This window comes from Pantherophis guttatus, chromosome 3 (genome assembly GCF_059756535.1).
Source record: "Pantherophis guttatus breed Tessera chromosome 3, ASM5975653v1, whole genome shotgun sequence".
NCBI lineage: Eukaryota > Metazoa > Chordata > Lepidosauria > Squamata > Colubridae > Pantherophis > Pantherophis guttatus.
In genome coordinates, this window is record NC_142065.1 from 42495891 (window position 1) to 42518377 (window position 22487).

Genomic DNA, 22487 nt, shown 5'->3' on the forward strand with positions numbered 1-22487 from the left:
GGATGGAATCTTTATTTCAATAGGCCTGATTAAAATAATGTTTTAGTATTTTCATTTTGTGTGTGTGTTTATTGTTGTTACTTTCCCCCAGTGGTGAAATGTAAAATTTGTTACTACCGGTTCTGTGGGTATGGCTTGGTGATGGTGGTGGTAATATGACTGAGTGGGCGTGGCTAACTCTTTTTTTTTTCTCTTTTAAAACCATTTTTTCTACAACCTCTTCGGCTGAAAAGGTTGTAAAAAATGCTTTTAAAAGCCTCTGACGATTCCAGCTGACTTGCCTGATCGGCAGAGGCTTTGTTTTTACTTTTAAAAGCATTTTTTTGGCTGAATTAAAATTGCTTTTAAAAATAAAATAAAAAGCCTCTGATGATCGTGCGGCTCAGCTGGGCATGGGGGTGGGAAGGGATTTTTGCTACCGGTTCTCCAAACCACTGGCCGCCATCGCTACCGGATCGGGCAATCCGGTCCAAACCAGGAGCATTTTACCCCTGCTTTCCCCCCCTGAGCTTGTGAATGATTATCAGGACATGCAACTTGCAAATGGTTATTTTAAACTCTAGTCCTATTTATGTGACTTTTCAATTGAAATAATCTACCTAGAAATGTTTTGTATGCCCTTGTGAAAAGGAGCACAAGTAGTCCTTGAAGTATAACTGTTTATTTACCAACTATTCAAAGCTACAACAATACCAAGAAAAGTGACTTACAATAGGTCTTCACACTTGACAACCATCGCAGCATCTCCACAGTCACATAATCAAAGTTTGGGCACCTGGCAACCAGCCTATTTTTACAAAGGTTGCAGTGTCCTGGGTGATGTGATTGTCATTTGTGACCTTCCCCACCCTGCTTCCAACAAGCAAAGCTAATGTTAAGTGGATTTGTTTAACAACCACATGTTTCACTTAAAAGTTGCGGTAATTCTCTTTACAATTGTGGTAAAAAAGGTCATAAAATCATGTGTAATTCACATAAAAATCACCTTACTTAGCAATGGAAACTGATCCCCGTAGTGTTCATAAGTCAAGGACTACTTGTAATCTTAAAGTGTTTTAAAGTTTTAAAGCTATTTTTATACATTATTTTTATTGCTTTTAAAAAACATAACAAAAAAAAATATAAGAAGAAAGAAGAACAAGTCGGAAAAATACATGTATTATAAAAATATAACAAGTGCTTAAACAATGCCATTCATTTTCTATTTGTATATTCTATTTTTCCATGCATTATTTTAAATCAGAAACTTGCAGCTGAAATACTAGAAATGAATGGGGTAATTAATACCTGGGGGCGGGGAATGACTACTAGTGCTTGTGGATCCACCTGGAACAATGTTGAAACGTTTAGGAGCTATATTAAATACCATATGGAAATGAAATCTGTCTCATCTATTAATAGATCAGATCTGCTGAAATAGCTTCCAGCAAGATTCAGACAAATGCCCAAATCCTGAGAAATCAAATGAGCACCATCAGGACACAGATAGAAGCAGATATCCAGCGCACTCAGCAGTTCATCCGCCAAGTTCGCAACTTCCTATCAGGTAAAAAATCAGAAGTTTCAACATTTTAACAATCCATACTTTGTCACTAGTCAATCTCTTTGCTGTATGTACTGAAACTTTCTTGTTGCACCTGCTGTTACTCAGAAGCCAAATTCAATAGCGGCTTTCCTACAGGGAACTTTGATGCAGAATCTCTTCCAGTTAATAGAGAAATTATTCCCATCTGCCTGCTGCCCAACCCTCGACTAGCAATTGGAACTGTTAAGGGGGACTTCCCTCCCTCCTGGAGGATCCAAGAATGCATATATACCAGAGGTGGTATTCAGCAGGTTCTGACCAGTTCTGGAGAACCGGTAGTGGACATTTTGAGTAGTTCGGAGAACTGGTAAATACCACCTCTGACTGGCCCCATCTATTCTCTGCCTCCTGAGTCCCAGCTGATTGGGAGGAAATGGGGATTTTGCAGTATCCTTCCCCAGTGTTGTGGCCCGCCAATGGCCTGCACGGATTGTGGCTGATCCTGATGATGATGAGGCTGGTGTGGTGTCGCGCCAGCAGTCTGTGCAGCCGGCGCTCGAGTCGGACAGCGAGGAGGCTGAAGAAGATGTGGTGCCAGAGGCAGAGATTCAGCCAGGGCTTTCAGATCCTCCAGAGGTTCCTTCAAGTGAAGAGAGTGAAGTTGAGGAGCCTCTTCTCAATGCACGAGCACACAGAGCTGCCAAAAGGCAGGACTGGTTATTCAGGAGGAGGTCTCCTCGAGAGTAAGGCTTGGGGTTAATTGGCCACTCCCTTAGCCTATTTAAGTTTGCACACAGCTGGCAAACGTTGCAAGAAACAACGTATGTTCGTCCGGTCGCCGTTGAGCATTTGAGAGTGAATTTTCATTGCAAACCTGGTTTCTGGGCTAATTGCCAACTCTTGTAAGCCTTTATCTAATCTTTGGAATTTCTGGCTGGCTGTTAAGGATATTTTTAGTAATAGCCTGCATTTGAAAAAGACTGTGTTTGTAGTAAATGGAGTTGTTCGGAGTTCTGTGTGTGCTACATTTCTTGGGTTCCATAGCTGGAGCAGAACACCCTGCCACGCCCATCAAGCCACACCCATCAAGCCATGCCCACCAAGCCATGCCACACCCACCAAGCCATGCCCACAGAACCGGTAGTAAAAATGTTTGAATCCCACCAATGATATATACATATACATATACATATACATATACATATACATATACATATACATATACATATACATATACATATATACATATACATATACATATACATATATCTCCTGTATATGTGTGTGTTTGTACACACACACACACACGAACACACGCACACACCTCCTGCCTCAAATTATGAACATTTTTGGAGCATTTACTTAAATCTTTAGAACCAACATACAGAAACATGAACTGGGTACTGACTGATACAATTCTAAGCTATTGACTGAGTAGTCCAGAAAACTAACAATTCTCCTATTCCACTGCCAAAATGTGCTCTGTTTGTGTTTTCTATAGATAGTTGCTTGGGTCAGGATTTCAACCATTTAACTCTTCTCTCTCTCTCTTCTACCATCTTTTAGCTCATGGACTAGATCTCCCAATTGCTTATCAGCTACTCATAGTGAACTTTCCAGCTCTTTTCCCCATACTGATTCATCTGCCAAAGGGCTTACTGCCTTTCTTCTTTACTGTTTGCTCATGGATAGCTTTCCTGAGAGCAGACTCTTCCTTTCTTTGTCTTTTCTGCTATTCTTGGACTTTTAAATATATTTCTGAGCCAGCCATCTTTCTTCCCCCTTCCAAATTAGTTTCTTTCCACCATTTAGTCACCTATCCCTTTTTTCATGACCTTTTGGATCTGGATCTGGTGTCTACCAACTTGATGTCTTTTGACTGACTGCATCTGCCATGACCTTTATGAGACAGATGAGGACAGGGAGATAATTGATACAGAACATTTTTGTCCCCAGCAATCTAAAACTAATAGCCTTGTCAGTGTTTCTAACATAGATGTGTGTGCAGTTAAGAATATTAAGGTTGTAGTTAGGAAAAACCAAGCTTTTGATAGTGTGTGCCGTACCATGTGTACTAATCAAACAGGTGATAAGGATGAAGGAGAACCCAGACACAAAACACAGGGTTAGTCAAAAAGGACTAAAATGCCTATACACCAATGCACAAAGTATAAGGAATAAATGAATCTAAGTACATTAGGGTAGATGTGATGTTGTTGCTATTACAGAAACTTGGTAGGATGAAACCCATGAACGGAATATATAGCTAGAGCAGCGGTTCTCAACCTGGGGGTCGTGACCCCTTTGGGGGTCGAACGGCCATTTCACAGGGGTCGCCAAAGCCCTCTCTCGCCCCCCCATGCCTTCACTCACCCTCACTCTCTGCTCTGTTGGATCGCCGGCCGTTCGTTTACCCCACCCACTCCCAATCTATTGCTGCCTCCCATGGCTAGAGGAAAAAAAACTGTTTAAATTCTTGCCGCGGGGCTTCAAAGGGCCGCCCTATAGCCAGTGGTGCAGCCGAACCATTTGTTAAATTGCTGGCTTGCCCCGCCCCTCCGCACCACTATTTATTGCCAATAAATAGTGGTGGGCGAGGGGCGGGGGAGCCAGCAATTTAACAAATGGTTCGGTGTTTTTTTGTAATTTTATTGGCCCCCGGAGCTTCAGCATAGGCTAATTAGCCCTTGCTTAGATCGGCTCCCGACCCCCAGCTGATTTGCTCTCAGCTGTTTTGCTCAGGGCTCTGCTCCTTGCTTGCAAAGAGTGCTGATTTTTTTTCCCCTAGCTATACTGAAAAACGAAAGAGAAAGTAAAGCAGGCTGTTGGCTTTGCACGTTGGAAAATTAGGCAGGCAGATTTCTTTTCTTTTTCCTCACCAAAAAAGGTAGGTGCAAACAACGGGAAATTTAGGGAAAAAGAGGAGATTTTAAAACACAAAAGAAAAAAAGCTCTATTTAACTAGGGAGTTGTAATAATTTATTTATTATTTATTTATTTATTTATTGAATTTCTATACCGCCCTACTCCCGAAGGACTCAGGGCGGTGCACAGCCATGAAATAAAACACATAAATATACAAAATTTAAAATCGAATAAAATGAATTAAATAAATTTGGCTGAATTAATATCCAATTTAAAATACCCATATTTTAAAATCCATTAAAAATTTAGAATTTACACTTAAAAGGGGGAAGATTTAGGCGAGGCCAGCTTGATGAAACAAAAGCGTCTTCAACTCGCGGCGGAAGGTGCGCAGATCCGGAATCCTCCGTATCTCTGGGGGGAGCTCATTCCAGATCGTCGGTGCCCCCACAGAGAAGGCTCTCCCCCTAGGGGCCGACAGCCGACATTGTTTGGCCGACGGCACCTGGAGGAGCCCCTCTCTGTGGGAGCGTACTGGTCGGTGGGAGGCTGTTGATGGTAGTAGGCGGTCCCGTAAGTAACCAGGTCCCAAGCCATGGAGCGCTTTAAAGGTGGTAACCAGAACCTTGAAGCGCACCCGGAAGACCACCGGGAGCCAGTGCAGCTCGCGCAGGAGAGGTGTTACATGGGAGCTCCATGTTGCTCCCATAACCACCCGCGCGACCGCACTCTGCGCCAGTTGGAGCCTCCGGGTGCACCTCAAGGGGAGCCCCATGTAGAGAGCATTACAGTAGTCCAGACGAGAGGTGACGAGGGCATGAGTGACTGTGCGTAACGAGTCCCGATCTAGAAAGGGACGCAACTGGCGAATCAGGCGAACCTGATGAAAAATCCTCCCGGTCACGGCCGTCAAGTGCTCTTCTAAAGACAGCCGTGAGTCCAGGAGGACACCCAAGTTACGAGCCCTTTCTGTGGGGGCCAATGATTCGCCCCCAATAGCCAGCGATGGCGCCAGCTGACTATATCGGGACGTCGGAAACCACAGCCACTCGGTCTTGGATGGGTTGAGCCTGAGCCCGTTTCTCCCCATCCAGATCCGCACGGCCTCCAGGCACTGGGACATCACTTCAAGGGCATCGTTGGGGTGGTCTGGGGTGGAGATGTACAGCTGGGTGTCATCAGCGTACAGATGGTACTTCACCCCGAAACCACGGATGATCTCGCCCAGCGGCTTTACATAAATGTTGAACAGAAGGGGCAAGAGAACCGATCCCTGCGGCACCCCACATATAAGGGGCCTCGGGGTCGATCTCTGCCCCCCTGTCAACACAGACTGCGACCGGTCAGAGAGAAAGGAGGAGAACCACCGTAAAACGGTGCCTCCCACCCCCAACCCTTCCAGCCGGTGCAGCATGATACCATGGTCGATGGTATCAAAAGCCGCTGAGAGGTCTAACAGGACCAGGACAGAGGAACAACCCCTGTCCCGAGCCCTCCAGAGATCATCAACCAACGCGACCAATGCCGTTTCCATGCTGTATCCAGGCCTGAAGCCCGACTGGAACGGATCTAGATACGACGCTTCATCCAGGTACTGGGGTAGCTGTCGCGCAACCACACTCTCAACAACCTTCGCAACGAAGCAAAGGTTGGAGACTGGACGATAATTAGCCAATACTGCCGGGTCCAGGGAAGGCTTCTTGAGGAGAGGCCTCACCACCGCCTCTTTCAAGGCGGCGGGAAAGACACCCTCACCCAACGAAGCATTTATAATCCCCTGGAGCCAGCCTCGCGTCACCTCCCGGGAAGCCAGCACTAACCAGGAGGGACACGGGTCCAACAAACATGTGGTCGCGTTCAATCTACCCAGAATCCTGTCCACGTCATCTGGGGTCACAGGATCAAACTCATCCCAGATAACAGTCTCAAGACCTGTCTCTGTCACCCTCGCTGGATCTATCCCGTCAGAGTCCAGACCTGCCCGAATCTGAGTGATTTTGTCATACAGATATTGAACAAAATCCTTGGCTCTCCCCTCCAAGGGGTCCTCCCGCGCTTCCTGGTGGAGCAGGGAGCGGGTCACCCTAAACAGGGTGGCTGGGCGATTATCTGATGACGCAATAAGAGCAGTAAAATGAGTACATTTTGCTGCTTTTATCGCCACTAGGTAACTCCTAATATAAGATCTTACCAGTGTTCGGTCAGATTCAGAAAGACTAGCCCTCCAACTGCTCTCTAGGCGTCTTTTCCGGCGCTTCATCTCCCTCAGCTCCTCGGTGAACCAAGGAGCCAGGCGAGATCGGCACCGGGTCAGAGGCCGCAAAGGCACGACTCGATCCAGGGCTCCAGCAGCCGCCCTATCCCAGGCAGCCACTAGGTCCCCAGATGAGGCGTGAGCCAGAACCTCCGGGATTGGCCCAAGCTCCATCTGGAACCTATCCGGTTCCATCAGGCGCCTGGGGCGGTACCATCTTACCGGTTCCGCCTCCCTGCGGTGGGGTGCTGCGGTTCGAAGGTCAAGGCGAAGGAGCGAGTGATCTGACCATGACAAGGGCTCGATGACTATATCCCCTATCTCGAGATCACTCAACCACTGTCCAGAGACAAAAACCAAGTCCAGTGTGTTTCCCCCAGTGTGCGTAGGGCCATGAATTAGTTGGGTCAGGTCCATGGCCGTCATGGAAGCCATGAACTCCCGAGCCACCTCAGACGCCTCACCCACGGATGGCAGGTTGAAATCCCCCATGACCATAAGTCTGGGGGTATCAACCGCCACCGCGGCAATAACGTTGAGTAGCTCGGGCAGGGCTGCCGCCACGTGGCAGGGAGCCAGGTACGTGATCAGCAAACCCATCTGAACCCCATGGCCCCACTTCACAAGGAGGGACTCACAACCAGCTGTCTGAGGTACAGTGGTCTCCCTCGGCCTAAGGCCTTCTCTAATAATAACCGCTACTCCCCCACCCCTCCCCTGTGACCTTGGCTGATGGAATGCGTGGAAACCTGGTGGGCACATTTCTACCAGTGGGACCCCCTTGAGATACTATTAATTGTATATTGTGTTGAAAGCAGAAATGGTTAAGTTGTGGTTTGGAGGAATATATGGGGGAAATTATTTGGTTTATTATTATTGGTAAATATAATTAATTGATTTGTAAGAAATTAGATTGCATGGAAATAATTGGAATATTCATGTTCATATTGATTAATATACAAAAAAGGTAGTTATATAACTAATTGATTTATATTAAAATGTTGAATTCATATTAAACAACTGTAATATTACATAATTAACCAATGTGAGGATGGATATAAAAATAGATGACAATGGGAAGGGGTATAATATAGAATAGAAGGGAAAAATTGAATTTAATTAAGATTAGAGATGAGGATGAAGGGTAATATTGGTTTTTTACAAAAATAGATGAGGAATAAATATGGCAAAAAGGAAATATAGAAATTGTAAATTTAATTGAAATGACTAAACACTGTTTAAATTTATGAACCGGCCAAATACTCTGTTCAAAGAAAATACATTGTATGTTTGTATGTGTGTTTCTAATTATTGTTATTTATTCATATTTGTTCACTTTTATTCTTTAAAGTTTAACAATTCATTCTTTATCTTAATATCTTTATATTTGTTTGGGGTTGGCTTTCTTCCCTTTCATCTTTTTTATTGTACAGCAATCTTTCTCCTCAAACCTACCACCTCTCTCTTTTCTTTCCTTCTTACTTTCTCTTCCTCACCCTCTTCTTCTCCTCCCTACTTCCTCTTCCTTTCTCCTTCTCCTCCTGTCTTCCTCCCTCTCTTACCCTCACTCCTACTCTAATTTCCCTTCCCTTCCTTCATCCCTCTCTATTGCTGTATCCTTTTATGCATATGGACTACTCAGAGGGCTGAAAAAGTTATTTCTGACTGGTCCTCGCACTTTTGACCAGTCTTCGAACTTACGACTGTCCTCACATTTTATGTTTTTGCCCTATCTTGTTACCATGGTGAAGAGAAGCAGTTGTGAAATGAGTGACACATTGTTAAGAATGCTACAATGGGCATAAATGATGACCAGTCATAAGTGCGAAGACCGGTCAAAAGTGCGAGGACCTGTCAGAAATCACTTTTTTCAGCCCTCTGGGTAGTCCTTTTGTGCATATGGACTACTCAGAGGGCTGAAAAAGTTATTTTTGACTGGTCCTCGCACTTTTGACCAGTCCTTGAACTTACGACTGTACTCACATTTTACGTTTTTGCCCTATCTTGTCACCATGGTGAAGAGAAGCAGTTGTGAAATGAGTGACATGGTTGTTAAGAATGCTGCACGGGCATAAATGTGTGGATGGTCATAAGTGTGAGGACCAGTCAAAAGTGTGAGGACCTGTCAGAAATGACTATTTTCAGCCCTCTGAGTAGTCCCTATACACATAGCCATGGCCACCTGGTCACATGACCAGCTAGCCACACCCACCCAGTCACATGACCTCCAAGCCATGCCCACAAAATAAGCCACACCCACAGAACCGGTAGTAAAAAAAATTAGAACCCACCCCTGGTTGGGGGTCACCACAACATGAGGAACTGTATTAAAGGGTCGCGGCATTAGGAAGGTTGAGAACCACTGAGCTAGAGGGATCTAAATTGTTTTTTTTAAAAAACAGACTGAATAAAAGAGGAGGTTGAGTTGTGTTATATATAAGAAATAATTATATCTCTACAGAAATACAGCAGAACAATGATTAGAAACCATCTTGAATGCATTTGAGTCGAATATAAAAGGAGAAAAAAAAAGAAAGAATGACTTTGCCATAGGTATATACTAAAGGCCACCCATTCAGAGAAAATAGATGATTTTTTTGCTAGTCAGTCAACTAAGATATATAGGATGTATACCATAATAGTAATAAGGAACTTTAATTACCCTGATATAAAGTGGGATACAAACTCTGCACCTAGTGGAAAATCAAACAGATACCTGACAAATTTAGCAGACAATTTTGTCTCCCAAAAGGTAAAAAAGGGAACTAGAAGGTCAGCCATACCAGACTTAATTCTCACTAACACAAATTAAATGATAGAAGGTGTTAAAGTTACAAGAATCTTGGAGGGGGAGTGGAATGGCCATGCAATTTTGGAATTAAATGTTGTGCAAGGACAAGCAATAGAACAAAGTCAAACTATGATCTTGCACTTCAAGAGAGCTGATTTCAGTAGGATTACATGGATAAGAATCTTCAAGGGGAAAACAACCAAGAAGCCTGGGAAATTTTGTAAAGTGAGATTATAAAATCCCAGTCTAGCAATGAAGAAGAAAAATAGGAGATCTTAAAAGAAACCATCATGGCTACACAAAAAATGCTTGGATAAACTAAAAGATAAAAAAGGACAAGGATAAAAAATGAAAAGAGGGGCACATGCAGAAAACAGAATATCAGCAAATAGCCTGAACCTGCAAAGATGATGTCAAGAAAGCTAAGACTCAAAATGAACTAAGGCTTGCAACAAATGTCAAAAATAAGCTTCTTCCAACATGTAAAAAACAACAAAAAAGTCAAGGAAATGGTCCATTAATGGGAGAAAATGATAAGAAAAATGAGCAGTACTCTAATATTTGAGGGGCTGCTACAAAGAAGAGGTGGTCAACCTATTCTCCAAAGCACCTGAAGACAGGACAAGAAGCAATGGATGGAAACTTATCAAGGACAAAACCAAGCTAGAATTAATGAGACATTTCTTGACAATGAGAACAATTAACCAATGGAACGACTTGCCTCCAGAAGTTGTAGGTGCTTTGCAGACCAGTGGGGAAAAGGGAGAGGGGATGGATCTGCATGAATGATGGGCATATGCGCATGCGTGCAGCTCCATTTGTATGAATGGTGGGCACACATGCCTGCTGCTTGCGCAAATGGAATGTATGCACTCATGCTCATCTGCTGGTCATTCAAGTGAGGATATGCATGCATGCACTCACCCATCAGTTCTGCAGCCCAATTTTGAATGACTCGAGGCCTTGCAGTGGGCCGTGGGCTGGGGCTGGGGATCCCTGGACTAGAAGACTTTTAAGGACCTTTCCAACTCTGTTATTCTGAGAGTATCCATAGCATGCTCTCAACATTTCAATATATCTTTTAATCCAATATGAATAGGGACCCGTTACCCTTCCCTACAGAAGTTATTTGGTTTTAGATTACTTTAAGTTATGGATGTGCAAAACACACTGATTGGGAATGGAATGTTCTAAAATTCTATGGAAGATTTCATTCCTGAAACAGTGAATTGTGTACATGCTTTAGGATCATATGAAACTTCCATGTGCTTCAGAAATTTCAGGGAGCAAGTTTCAAAAACAATTTCCCCAAATTAATGAGTTTACACATGCTTATTTCAAGTCCTTTGGAACTGAGGAAATGAAAAACATGGAACAAGTTTTCATCTATTCAAAAGCATTCCACTCTAGCAAACAGCAGTGAATCACAATACCTCTGACCCCAATTTTTAAAGCACTAATAGATGCTATCAACTTTCTCTTTTCTATATTTGACAGAATTAAAATAGCATTCTTTTTGCATAATAACTGAAATGTACAGAATATTATCCAAAAGGTTATGACGTAGATTTCATTCCATACTATACTTAAAATATGTGGGAGTTCACTTTAGAGTCAAGGCAAATCATATTGTGAGTAAAGATTGAATAGAAATATCTATGTGTCACACTGGAATTATTTATAAAACTTTAGTTTTATTAGATCTTTTTAACCATACCAGGTTGGTGTCGGTTGTATTAATAACAGTATTCTGACATTCTGATTTCATCTGGCCGGCTTGTTGAAAAATGCAAATCTTGTCACTTGAACTCAAAACATTTTCTCCAGTGCCCTGTATGGTATTGTTCAACTGGTTCATGTGATGAAAAACATGTCTGCTAAGTAGCCTATTTTTTGCAGCCACTCCTCATCTTCAAAGCATTCACCAAAACCTAGCCCACCATTTTCTTGAAAGTATACTTGTAATATGTCTTTCAGCTCAAACCCTCTACTGAAACTCTTCCTCAGCTAAGTCACCGCATTTCTGCACATAGCAGGTGATTATTTGTCCTGGACAATGAGAAAATATAATTTATATGGACTCTCAAGGTTCCATAGGTTAGCGATACATTTGGTGTGTTTATGATGATATGTTTTTCCTTTAATTCAGAAAACTGTACATATGTACATAATGATAGCATCATCTGTATAAAAACCATAACCTGGGTTTATCTTTAAAGACAATAGAGACTTCAGTTTGAGCCTTTTACTCTCCTTTTTTTACAAATCCACTGAACCTTTGTCAATATATTGATAAACGTTTTCTTTCCATCGATGCTAATAGATATTTCACACTGATTGGATTTTGGAAGTCCTTTGCTACTTGGATTTTGACATGCTTTTGTAATATGTGTGTCTAGCAAAGTTTTCATTTAACTGGAACAGCTGTTCACCTCACTATTCCTCATGATATAATATTTGTTTTATTTGGCTTGCTTTAAAGCCCTAATCTTCTTTACAACCTAAAAGCTTGTTTATGGTACTGCAAAGGTTGGTCGATCTATCATGTACTTAAATATCCATGCTGTGGGGATCTAGGCATATCACAAATATTTTATTGATTGAATTAGAGATGCAGTTTATCTTGGTTAGATTATTTACTGTATTTTTTTTTCCAGATCCAGATGCTGATGCTACTACGATTCAGCAAGTGAGCAATTACATCCTGTCCCTTAATCTTCCAATTGATACTGGCACAATTCTCAGGAAAATCACTGAGATTCAGAATTTGATTGCTAAGCTGCAATGTCCTGACAGCATCATTGCCCAAACTGCTGGAGACATAGCTAAGGCCAAACAGCTTCAGCAGGAGGCTGAAGAAGCCAGGTAATATTCATTTCTTTTTCTGTTAAATTTATATCCTGCTTTCCATTCAGGAGATTAAATTAGTATACACAGTATTTCATTCTCCAATTTGGGACCAAGAGTTCGATAACTTTGGAGTAGAGGAAAATAGATTCACTGTTAAAGTAATATTTGACATGTTTATTTATAGTATCATCTAGAAGTTCTTTCTGAATATGTATATAATTTTAAACTTTTGGGAATTCTGATGTACAAAAAATGTCTTCTGGAACTTTCATTAAGAAATTATTCCTCTGTATTTCTGGAGGTAGTTCAGTGGTGGATTTCAAAATGTTTTACTACCGGTTTTGCGGGTGTGGCTTGGTGGGCATGGCGGGGAAGGATACTGTAAAATCTCAATTCCCTCCCCAATCCAGGGGAAGGTTACTGCAAAATCCCTATTTACTCCCGATCAGCGGCGACTCAGGAGGCAGAGAATAGATGGGGGCAGGGCCAGTCATAGGTGGTATTTACCAATTCTCCGAAGTGCTCAAAATTTCCGCTAACGGTTCTCCAGAACTGGTCAGAACCTGCTGAAACCCATCTCTGAGGTAGTTTACTACAAAACCCATAAGTTCCTTTAACTGGATTTATTCTTCTTGATTATGTATTATACTAACTGAATTGAAACATACAGTACGTACGGAAGCATATAATAGCATGAGGAGTGCTATGGGAAACTATCTAATATTCTTAGTGGTAAATCTTTCTTTCAGATTACATCTTTTCCTGACTGCTCCCTGTAGATTACAAAATTTATCTATCAATACTATTTCAATGGTGCTAAAACTTTTATCTCTACTTTTTTGGAAGCTGTAATGTTATGCTGCTTTTTTATTGTATGGATTCATATTCTGTTCAACAGGTCATCGTTATATATTACCTATAGAATGACATCTTTTTGAAAAGAAAGCAACATTTCTTTATTTATTTCTTTAAGGAACCAGGCCAGTACTATTGAGGGAAATGTGGATGATGTGCTGCAGAAATTGAAACAAGGAGAAATAGCACTTCAAGAAGCTGAACTTACCATTCATGACTCTGCTTTTCCCCTCCAGCGTATACAAAATCGCCTTGATGAAGTAAGTGCTTTATGCTTAGATTCTGACATTGAACATCTAAGTTGTTCACTCTAAACCAGCCTGCTCTCCTTTCATATTGATAAACCTCCATTGTTTCCTAGAATAGTGGTTCCCTTAGCTGATTACTTTATTACCTTAATAGAATATTTCTTGTTTATGTAACCATTATTTTTTTTTAGGGATGTTTATAAAATTTCTAAAAAGTTTCATCTTTGAAATGTTCAGATCCAGACTATCCTCACTCCAGCTCAGGAGAACGTGAGGGACATCACCAATCAATTGGATAGCTTCACTGAGACAATTGTCCAGTTAAAGCACAAGGCAAACCAGAATCAGTTATTGGCTGCAGATGCTCAGCAACAAGCAACAGAAGCCCATGCGCGAGCAAAAACCACTCAGCAGGTATGGAAATAAGAAATTACTTTAGTGGGCTGCATGCTTTAAGCTACAGTATTGCTCAGCCAGCCTGTCTCAGTTTAACCATAAGACTTGTCAATGACATTGGCTATTCACTCTAATGCAAAAGTCCCCAACCTTCTTAGGCCAATAGTCCTGTTTGCATTTTTTTAGAACATACCCTGTACAGTCTCAGAAAATGGCCATCACAGAGTCACATGACCAATCATGCCATACTCATTCAGCCAAGGACAAACTCTGAAATTACAGCAGAAATTTCTTGCTGTCTCTCTCAACTTTCATTTTATTTGTTCTTCAGTACAATGACAACCTGCCTTGCCAAGATTTATTTAATTATAGGCTTAAACAATTGATATTGAAGAACAAACAGAATTTGTTCATTACAATTATAATTTAACCTGATTGTCTAACATGACACCCTTGGATAACAATGTGCCACCAAGTCTTCCTCTTCCTCTTCCTCCTCTTCCTCCTCCTCCTCCTCCTCCTCCTCTTCTTCTTGTTCTTCTTCTTGTTCTTCTTCTTGTTCTTCTTCTTGTTCTCCTTCTCCTCCTTCTCCTTCTCCTTCTCCTTCTCCTTCTCCTTCTCCTTCTCCTCCTTCTCCTTCTCCTTCTCCTTCTCCTTCTCCTTCTCCTTCTCCTTCTCCTTCTCCTTCTCCTTCTTCTTCTTCTTCTTCTTCTTCTTCTTCTTCTTCTTCTTCTTCTTCTTCTTCTTCTTCCTAGATTCCATGTCCTACCTGAGATTATTTTAATTACAAAAGAAGGAAAGATAGCATGTGGCAAGGGAAATTAAGAGTCTTTGGCTTCTCATTATTTCCAGTCATGCCCAGAGGAATATCATAGGTCCCAGAGAAATTCTTTGCAAATAAAAATGGTTAATGACTTGGATATTTGCCTTATCAAACTTAGTTTGATTATATTCAATAAAACATTTGATTATTGAAGAACAAACAAAACCTGTTCATGGAGGCATGGATTTGGCTTGGGAATAGGAGGGAAAAAGAAAACTCTTCAAAATGGACAAACTGGAATATATCACAGTGAAAAGAAGGCGTGTTCTGTGGAGCCAGGAGAAATCAGAAAACTGTTGTGAAAAAGAATTACCACTTTTTGAAGAAGAAAAGGAATAGGCAAGAGGGAAAAGCAGTGTTTAATAATCTGACACACTTATAAATGGAACACTGATTAAGTAGAATGCTATCTAACATCATGTGATCTCAGGTTTAGAGATTTGGAGTTGGGAATTCTGATGTTATCTACTCAATATATCCATTGGAAGTTTGACTAGTTCTCATTTCCCTCTCTCTCTCCTCCTCCCCAGGTATTTGAACAATTGAATGGCAAATACATGGATCTGAAGAGGCGAATGGGACAAGGGTCAAATTTAGGTATCCAAGGTGACCGAATTCAAAGTGCCCACACAGAGGCCAACACATTGTTGAATGAAGCATTGAATATGATGGCCAAAATGGCTGGTAAGGATTACTTGCATGAAAACTCTCCAAATCAGAAATGACCTCACAATTCTTATCTTCATTGCCTTGGGATTCCATACAGGATTGCAGATTTTAAAAATAATATCAAGGTTCTTCTCTGATAAATTAACCATTGAACCTCAGCATATATAATATTGCAGAATTTCATGCATAATAATTTCATTTAATCAATTTCATATCAAGTATATGTGGATGTAGATGCACTTTTCACATTAAAATATGGATACATCATTTCTGGTCTACTGTAAGTAAGCCACAGGATTTTATAGAGAGACAGAGATAAAAAGCTATTATAGTGATCCTGTGAGGCATTTCAGCTTGCCCTTTTAATGGAATGGACATTCAGGAAGAATATAAATACTGTGTTATACAGCCAATCACAGATTTGTTCCATAATAATGGCTTGCCAAGCCAACTTTTTGATGCTCTAGTTGAACACTTCAGTTTAAAGCTTTCAGTTCTAATAACTTTGCTCAATATGTTTTGGGAAGCAGCCAGCATGTAGACAAAATGCTCTGACTCCTGTGGCAGGTGTAGTATGAATAACCAAGTGGCTCAAAGCCAGAGATATTATAGCGTTACTGTTACTGTTTTCATTGATAAAACTGTACTGCTAATGAATGTCTTTCATTGAAGGTGCCTCTCAGAGCCAGAGATTTAGCAGCTGGCTGATGAGAGGCAGTTACTATTGCTCAGAGTTGTGAGCAGTGAGGAATGTTGATGTTATTAAATAGGCCACCAGACAATTTCTCATGCAAAACATGATGAGAATACATTTAACAGTGCTGGCTGACGTCAATGTCCACATTCATTTAGTCCTATCAGAAGGAGATGAGACTTTTTCAGACAGAAAGGCTAAACTGATTTTGGATGCTATGTGGCAAACAGCAGTTCCTTAATATTGGGTCAGGTTCTGCCAATCATTTAGGGAAGCTGAATTAATTTCTTTATAGTTATTGTTATGGGCAAGAAAAATATGGTATCTAGATGGAAATAGAGCTATGGATAATTTACTTTGCTTCATAAAACAACAGATAATGCTATATTGAGGATTTACTATATAAATACTTATAATAAATTGGTTGAGTAATCTGAGTTCATTTAGATGTTAACGGCAAAATTAATACTAGACCAGCAATCAAGAAATAAACAATACCCCAATCAAGAAAGTATCAACTCAGACAAATAAGCTAACCATAAACAACAGCCTAATCAAGGAACCACCAAGAACCCTCCCACAAACACTGACCAGGCAAGCCACTAGCATATAAAAAGAGAGCAAACCCTACTCCTTTCTTACACTGATGACATTACCTAGTTTGGTAATGAAATGCCTACAAGAAAGCAACCAACCTCAGTGAACCCCAAGGACCCCACAGTTCAACCCTGAGTTGCAAATATTCTGTTCTGTGATGTTCTTCTTTTTCTCATTTGAGTGTGAACAATTCTACTGATATTTGTTTCAGCAAAATTCAGCAAAATCAGAAAACTAAGCAGGGTACCCTATTCATAGAATTTTACAATCTTTCATATAAATATCAGTAGAATTGTTCTCATCTAACATTCAATACAGGATAGTTAGGGACTGAGGTGGTGGAACAGATCTACAAAGAATAAGAGAGAGGGGCAAACATGTGCATAGTTTTTGCATATGGGGTGCTTTATTGGATTGAACAGGCATTGCATGAAAATAATACATGTTAAAAGATGTTATAGAAAAACAGAACGGGCTAAATGGTCACCTATATAATGTTATCATGAATTAAAGAGGAAAAATAGTTTCTTTGCATCTAACTTATTTCTGTTTCATTCCTCAGCTTTAGAAACAGAACTACAGGAAAGTAACAGTGCCTTCATCCTCAAGTCAGCCAGGTTGGAAGGCCTGGAAAAAAAAGTGGAAACAATTCGTGATCATATCAGTCAACGAGCTGCATATTATGTCAGTTGCACAGATTAGAATAGTTTCTTCTCCTTTCCCGATGAATCCTTTCCTCTGTCTAATTTATCAAGATTGCTTTCTTCATATCTGCAAAGAAAATATTTCCATCTTTTATTTTAAAAAGCTAGCTTTGAAATATTGCTATACGTTAAGCTTTAGGAGAAAAAAACAGAAATGGGTATACTAATTTATTTGTTGTAGCACTCCAAGACTCCCTTATATTTAAAATTAATCTCTTGAATTCAAATGTTGTTGATAGCGGTTTTTTTTTTTTAAATTGGAAGATGTACTTTTGCATAAATTCTATCCAAGCAGAATCTGGATTCAAGCAAGATTAAGAAAGCAATATAAATAAACAATGGTGTCTGTTTCTTAGATTTCATAGCCCATAATAAAACTTTTTATCTTTTTATCCACCACTAGTTCTTTTTACTAATACAAAATAGCTGTTTGCAGATAAACCACTGGTAGTCCTCACTTTACAACAGTTCATTTAGTGACAGTTCAAACTTACAATGGCACTGAAAACAATGACTTATGACTGTTTTTCACAGTTATGACCTTTGCAGCATTCCCATGGTCACGTGATCGAAATTTAGATGCTTAGCAGCTGATTCACATGATTTCCTTTTGGGACCTTCTGAAATGCAAAGTCAATGGGGAAGCCAGATTCACTTAACAACTGGGTTACTAATCATACTAACTGCAGTGATTCACTTAATATCTGGGGCAAGAAAGGTCATGAAATGTGGCAAAACTTGCTAAACAAATGACTCACTTAACAAAAGAAATTTTGAGCTCCATTGTTTAAGTTGGGAAACTACTTGTACTGCCAGAAACAAATCTGATACTGAGAGATTGGGGACCTGATCAATAAATAACTATCAGGCATTTAAGAACCGACAAACTTTATTGAACAATGTATATTACATGTACAATTCCAGAACTGACAAGCAGAAATTAATGAATGAAGTAGAGACAGTGCCCCCTTCCTTCCTGTGGAATCAACTCATGCAAACTGTGCTGGAACAAATGGCAGTGTCAACAAGCACTCTGAGCAAATTGCTTCTGTATTATGAATTAAAGGGCCACAAGCAAGCCAGCACGGGATATTTTCTGCTTCAACCAACTGCTCTAATGGACTCAACACAAAAACAACACTGCACCCCTTGCAATTGCTCTTTATTCTACTGAACAAGCACAGATGTACAAACATGTATCCCCACCCTCCCGATAAAGGAAAGAGTTTGATTGTGTTTATCCACTGATTACAGAACCTTTCTTTTAAGAATTGTTTTCCAGTTTATATGAAACAACCCTCTAATATTTCAAGATAGTTGAACATATGAACTCTCAGTTCTATGGATGTGCTGTATAGAAAATATCGGCTATGGGCATCTAGGAACACAATCCTCCATGGCATTGTTCAAAGCAGGCCTTCCTTTTCTGCATCGTTGATTTTTGATGGTCAGTTTTCAATAGGAGTATCAAGCAGCCCTTCTGAAAAGAGAGGAGAAAAATAGAACTCATATGATGTGCATCTTATTGGAAAAAAAGTTTTCCAGGAAATCTTGGTTTCCTTTAAAAAAAAAGATTTGTAGAGATTTGTCGTTCTTACCTAACAGATACTGAACTTTTGTGAAGAAAGTAACTTGGCAAAAACTACTATATAGTTTTATGCATAATATAATAATTTCCAAACAAAAATTGTTTTCTGTTTGCATTTTCTTATTAAACTAAATTAATTACTTAGTTACAATACTTATTTATACTGTTATTAAAATGATAACTATAAAGTCTCATAAAAATCAATTTTGTTTTTTTTAACCTGCAGTTATTTTATTGGTTCATAGAAGAGCATACACTAACATCAATAAAAATTACCATTATTTCAGTGAAATCTATAAAAGATATCTAAAAGATAGTGTTGCTTAAACAATATGATATTAAAATAGTAATATCTATATATAAACTTAATATTGAAACTATAAGTGGTGAAAACAATATATAATATAAAATATAATCATATAATGGGAAAATAACAATTTGTTAGTTCATGTAGCTATTCGGAACAAGGCACATGCTAGATAATTTTATGGCCAGTGATGGAATGTAGCAAGCTGGATTTCAAGAAGGGAAGATGTATTCCAGAGAAATAAAAGACAACTTGGTCCAGATATTTTGTGTGAGAGAAATAGGGTGAAGACAGCTCATTCCTAATAGTTCTCAGAGTATCTGTTAAATGCAGACAGTAGTGTTTAGTCTGGTAAGATTCTATCTATAGTTGTGGAAACAATAAAGAACTCATCTTGGAAGAATCACCATGTGTCATTCTTGGTTTTTAAATCTGACATGGCTTCTGGTTGATAGTTCTTTTATTATGAAGATTTCAAGGATGTTTCCTAGTCTATAGAAATGTGTATCATTTGAGAGAGAGCTTGGGGAAAAAATACACCCTCCATTTTAGAAGAGGTGTATTAATGGTTAAAAAAAAAAAGGTGTTATGCTTTTGGAACAATTAGAGACTCGTTGGGAAACATATATGAGAATATGACTCTTTATTGTGCTGTTCACTTCCATTCTCTACTAAGATACTTATAAATAAATATGAGAGAGAGAGAGAGAGATCTGTCAATCAAATAAAACAAACTATGAATAGCATAGGTAGTTAGACCTGCATCTTTTGGTACAGTGCACATTTCTGCAAAAAGATACATGGTCTCAGGGTAGCCGATCATTCAAGTTTGGTTTTTCCTGCCTTGTCCTGCATCTACTCTGCCATCTTGGACAAAGTAGTCCTGACATCTCCTATTGAAGACTGGGGTGCATACTTTTCTGCTGACATGACAGTAAAGACACTTCCTTGCTCTGCACTCAGCATAATTGGGAGATCATGAAATGGTAGCAATATTTAAATGCTTCACTATTCTTCGCTAGAAAAGTGGACGTGAATTGCATGCATATACTTACCTGTAAGGTATATGTTTTATACTTATGGTAGGGTTTTTTTCAATCACATTACCAAGCAAACACCAGTTGGCCCACTGCCAAAATAGGTGTGATTAGTGGCTTTGACTGGAACAATGACTTCTGAGTTGAAGTGACTGAGTTTGAAAGAGAAGATTGAAAGGAAAACAAAGCTAACAAAGCTTGTTATTTTTTGCAATTAGTGTATGATGTATCATTACACACACACACTACACACACACACACACACACACACACAGCAACCTACATATTGTACATGATCTAACCAATGGCTTGGAAAGGTGATGCAAACCACTATCCATTACATAAGATGCATATCTATTCTGCTCACTGGAATTCAACAGGATTAATGCAGTACAAATGGAGTGACTCATCTATTTGACTTTCTGTTCTGAATCTTCCTCCACTAGCATGCAGTGATACTATATGTGTACTGCAAAGGTTTCACATTATGGAGGAAGATGGCAATGTATATTTAGACCATGCTTTTTTCATCCTGACCTTTTCATGTAGACAGATAAAATCATAATACAACTGTCGTTGAATTGATGAATGCAATCATAGAGCTTCACATAATTATGGTTATGAGATATGCCTATCAGCATAGTTCATTTTAGACTATACGTTCAGATTTAATTGGTCAGTTACCTTCCATAAACTCTAGCTAGCATTTAATGGCCAGAGATTTTTAGTCTAAAAATAACTGGATCATAATGCTGTTTCTTATTTTTTCTTATTAAACATTGTATTGTTATACAAGGTTATTATTATTTTATTATGTTCTTTGTTCCTGATTTTTCATTTACTTACTACAACAGTTGTTTCTGTTACTGTTATATCACGAATTCCCTTGATTGAACAAGTAGAATAAAGGAAATTTATGCATTTCAAAATAAGTGAAATAAAAATTGCTATGTTCCCTAATCCACATTCATTCATTCATTCATTCAGTCATTCATTCATTCATTTAATATTTCTGAACCGCCAATCTTCGTCAAAGAGGGATTTTTACTTTTCATCTCTTCCTTTCCTGATGGCACATTACTTACACTAGCTCTCTCAAACATTCGCCAAATGTTCAAATATGCTGACACCCCAATTACTATAATATCTAGACAGTGTAACCAACAATTAGAAATAGCAGATTGGGAAAGCTATTGAAATCTCTACTTGGCCATTAGAAACTTAGTTTGACTGTCCCAAAGGACACTTACTGTGTCTTGGCATCTCTTTTTATGAGTACTGCTTCTGAGCAAAAAGTCGCCTTCACTTTGTCACGCATCCCACCTTCTGGAGTACAGCTAACTGAAGGTCTGCTTGGATGGCTCTGGCTGTCTATTGTAGTTACAGAAGTCATATGGACTGATGTGCCCCCTGGATTATCTAAATATTTGCTTTCTGTCTTCTTGGCATGTAGGTCACGAAGATCTGAAGTATTCTGATAGGATAATACAGGGATCAAATTCTTGGTGTCTTGACTTGATTGTTCCTTGTAAGTAATGGATGATGTATTAGGCTTTGATGGAATTTGTACTTGTACTTGGCTTTTGACATTGTCCTCTGCATGATGACCATTCATGTGTAGTTTCTTCATATGATGGACCACAGCTGCAGCATTGAAGGCTTGCTAATAAAGGAGAAGATGACCAGATTTATGAGAATTATATACTTGTAGTTCTCTACAAAACCAGACTAAAGAAAGCTATGTTCATAAACTGCTGCTGAAAATTTACCTAGGGAGATTTACCTGGAAACAGACCTCACGTTCTTATGATCTCACTAGTACTCCATTCACTATAAGTAAAAAGTAACAAGGAAACTTAGCTGATACTATATTTTTATGAATATGGTATGAATGCTTGAGAATGATGTACAATAAAACAAAGGTAGACAAATCATGAAGCAGAAACTATAAGCAGCTCTATACTTATTTTTGTCTGACCCTTTAGTGACTTTTGAAATTTGATCAATGTAATTCAGGTCTATATTTTATTGTTGTTACACCTCTTGTGGAAGAGTGTTTTAACAGGAATTTGGAATCTACTCTGACATGGCACAGCTAAAAACAGATTTCCCACTATTCTCAAGACGAAAAAAATGGGCTTAAAAGTACTCTATGACATCAAAATGCTCCCTGATGCCCTGGCAGTTAAAATAAATGTTTACAAACTTGCAACTCAGGTACAAAATATTTTGTCTGTCCCTGCAACAAAAATTTACAAAAGCGCTTGGAATAAATGCAGTGCAA

At 39.6% G+C, this 22487-nt stretch overlaps 2 protein-coding genes across 3 annotated transcripts in view; one reads left to right on the forward strand and one right to left on the reverse strand.

The window, feature by feature from the left end:
- LAMB3 (laminin subunit beta 3) overlaps positions 1-17663 on the forward strand; it is a 69940-nt gene extending 52277 nt beyond the window's left edge. The window contains exons 18-23 of the mRNA XM_034414331.3: positions 1402-1546; positions 12093-12300; positions 13259-13400; positions 13626-13802; positions 15138-15291; positions 17130-17663. Coding sequence (XP_034270222.2) covers positions 1402-1546; positions 12093-12300; positions 13259-13400; positions 13626-13802; positions 15138-15291; positions 17130-17269 — 966 coding nt within the window. The 3' untranslated portion in view covers positions 17270-17663. The remainder of the gene's footprint in view (positions 1-1401; positions 1547-12092; positions 12301-13258; positions 13401-13625; positions 13803-15137; positions 15292-17129) is intronic.
- A 479-nt stretch (positions 17664-18142) lies between these two features.
- The window catches only part of CAMK1G (calcium/calmodulin dependent protein kinase IG), a 40259-nt gene continuing 35914 nt past the window's right edge, over positions 18143-22487 (reverse strand). Inside the window, exons 11-13 of one of the 2 annotated variants that reach the window (XM_034414333.3) lie at positions 21454-21866; positions 20222-20355; positions 18143-18751 (exon numbers count right to left, since the gene is read on the reverse strand). In XM_034414333.3, the coding sequence (XP_034270224.2) occupies positions 20265-20355; positions 21454-21866 (504 nt within the window). In that variant the 3' untranslated portion in view covers positions 18143-18751; positions 20222-20264. The remainder of the gene's footprint in view (positions 18752-20221; positions 20356-21453; positions 21867-22487) is intronic. The other variant, XM_034414334.3, reaches the window with a different exon arrangement.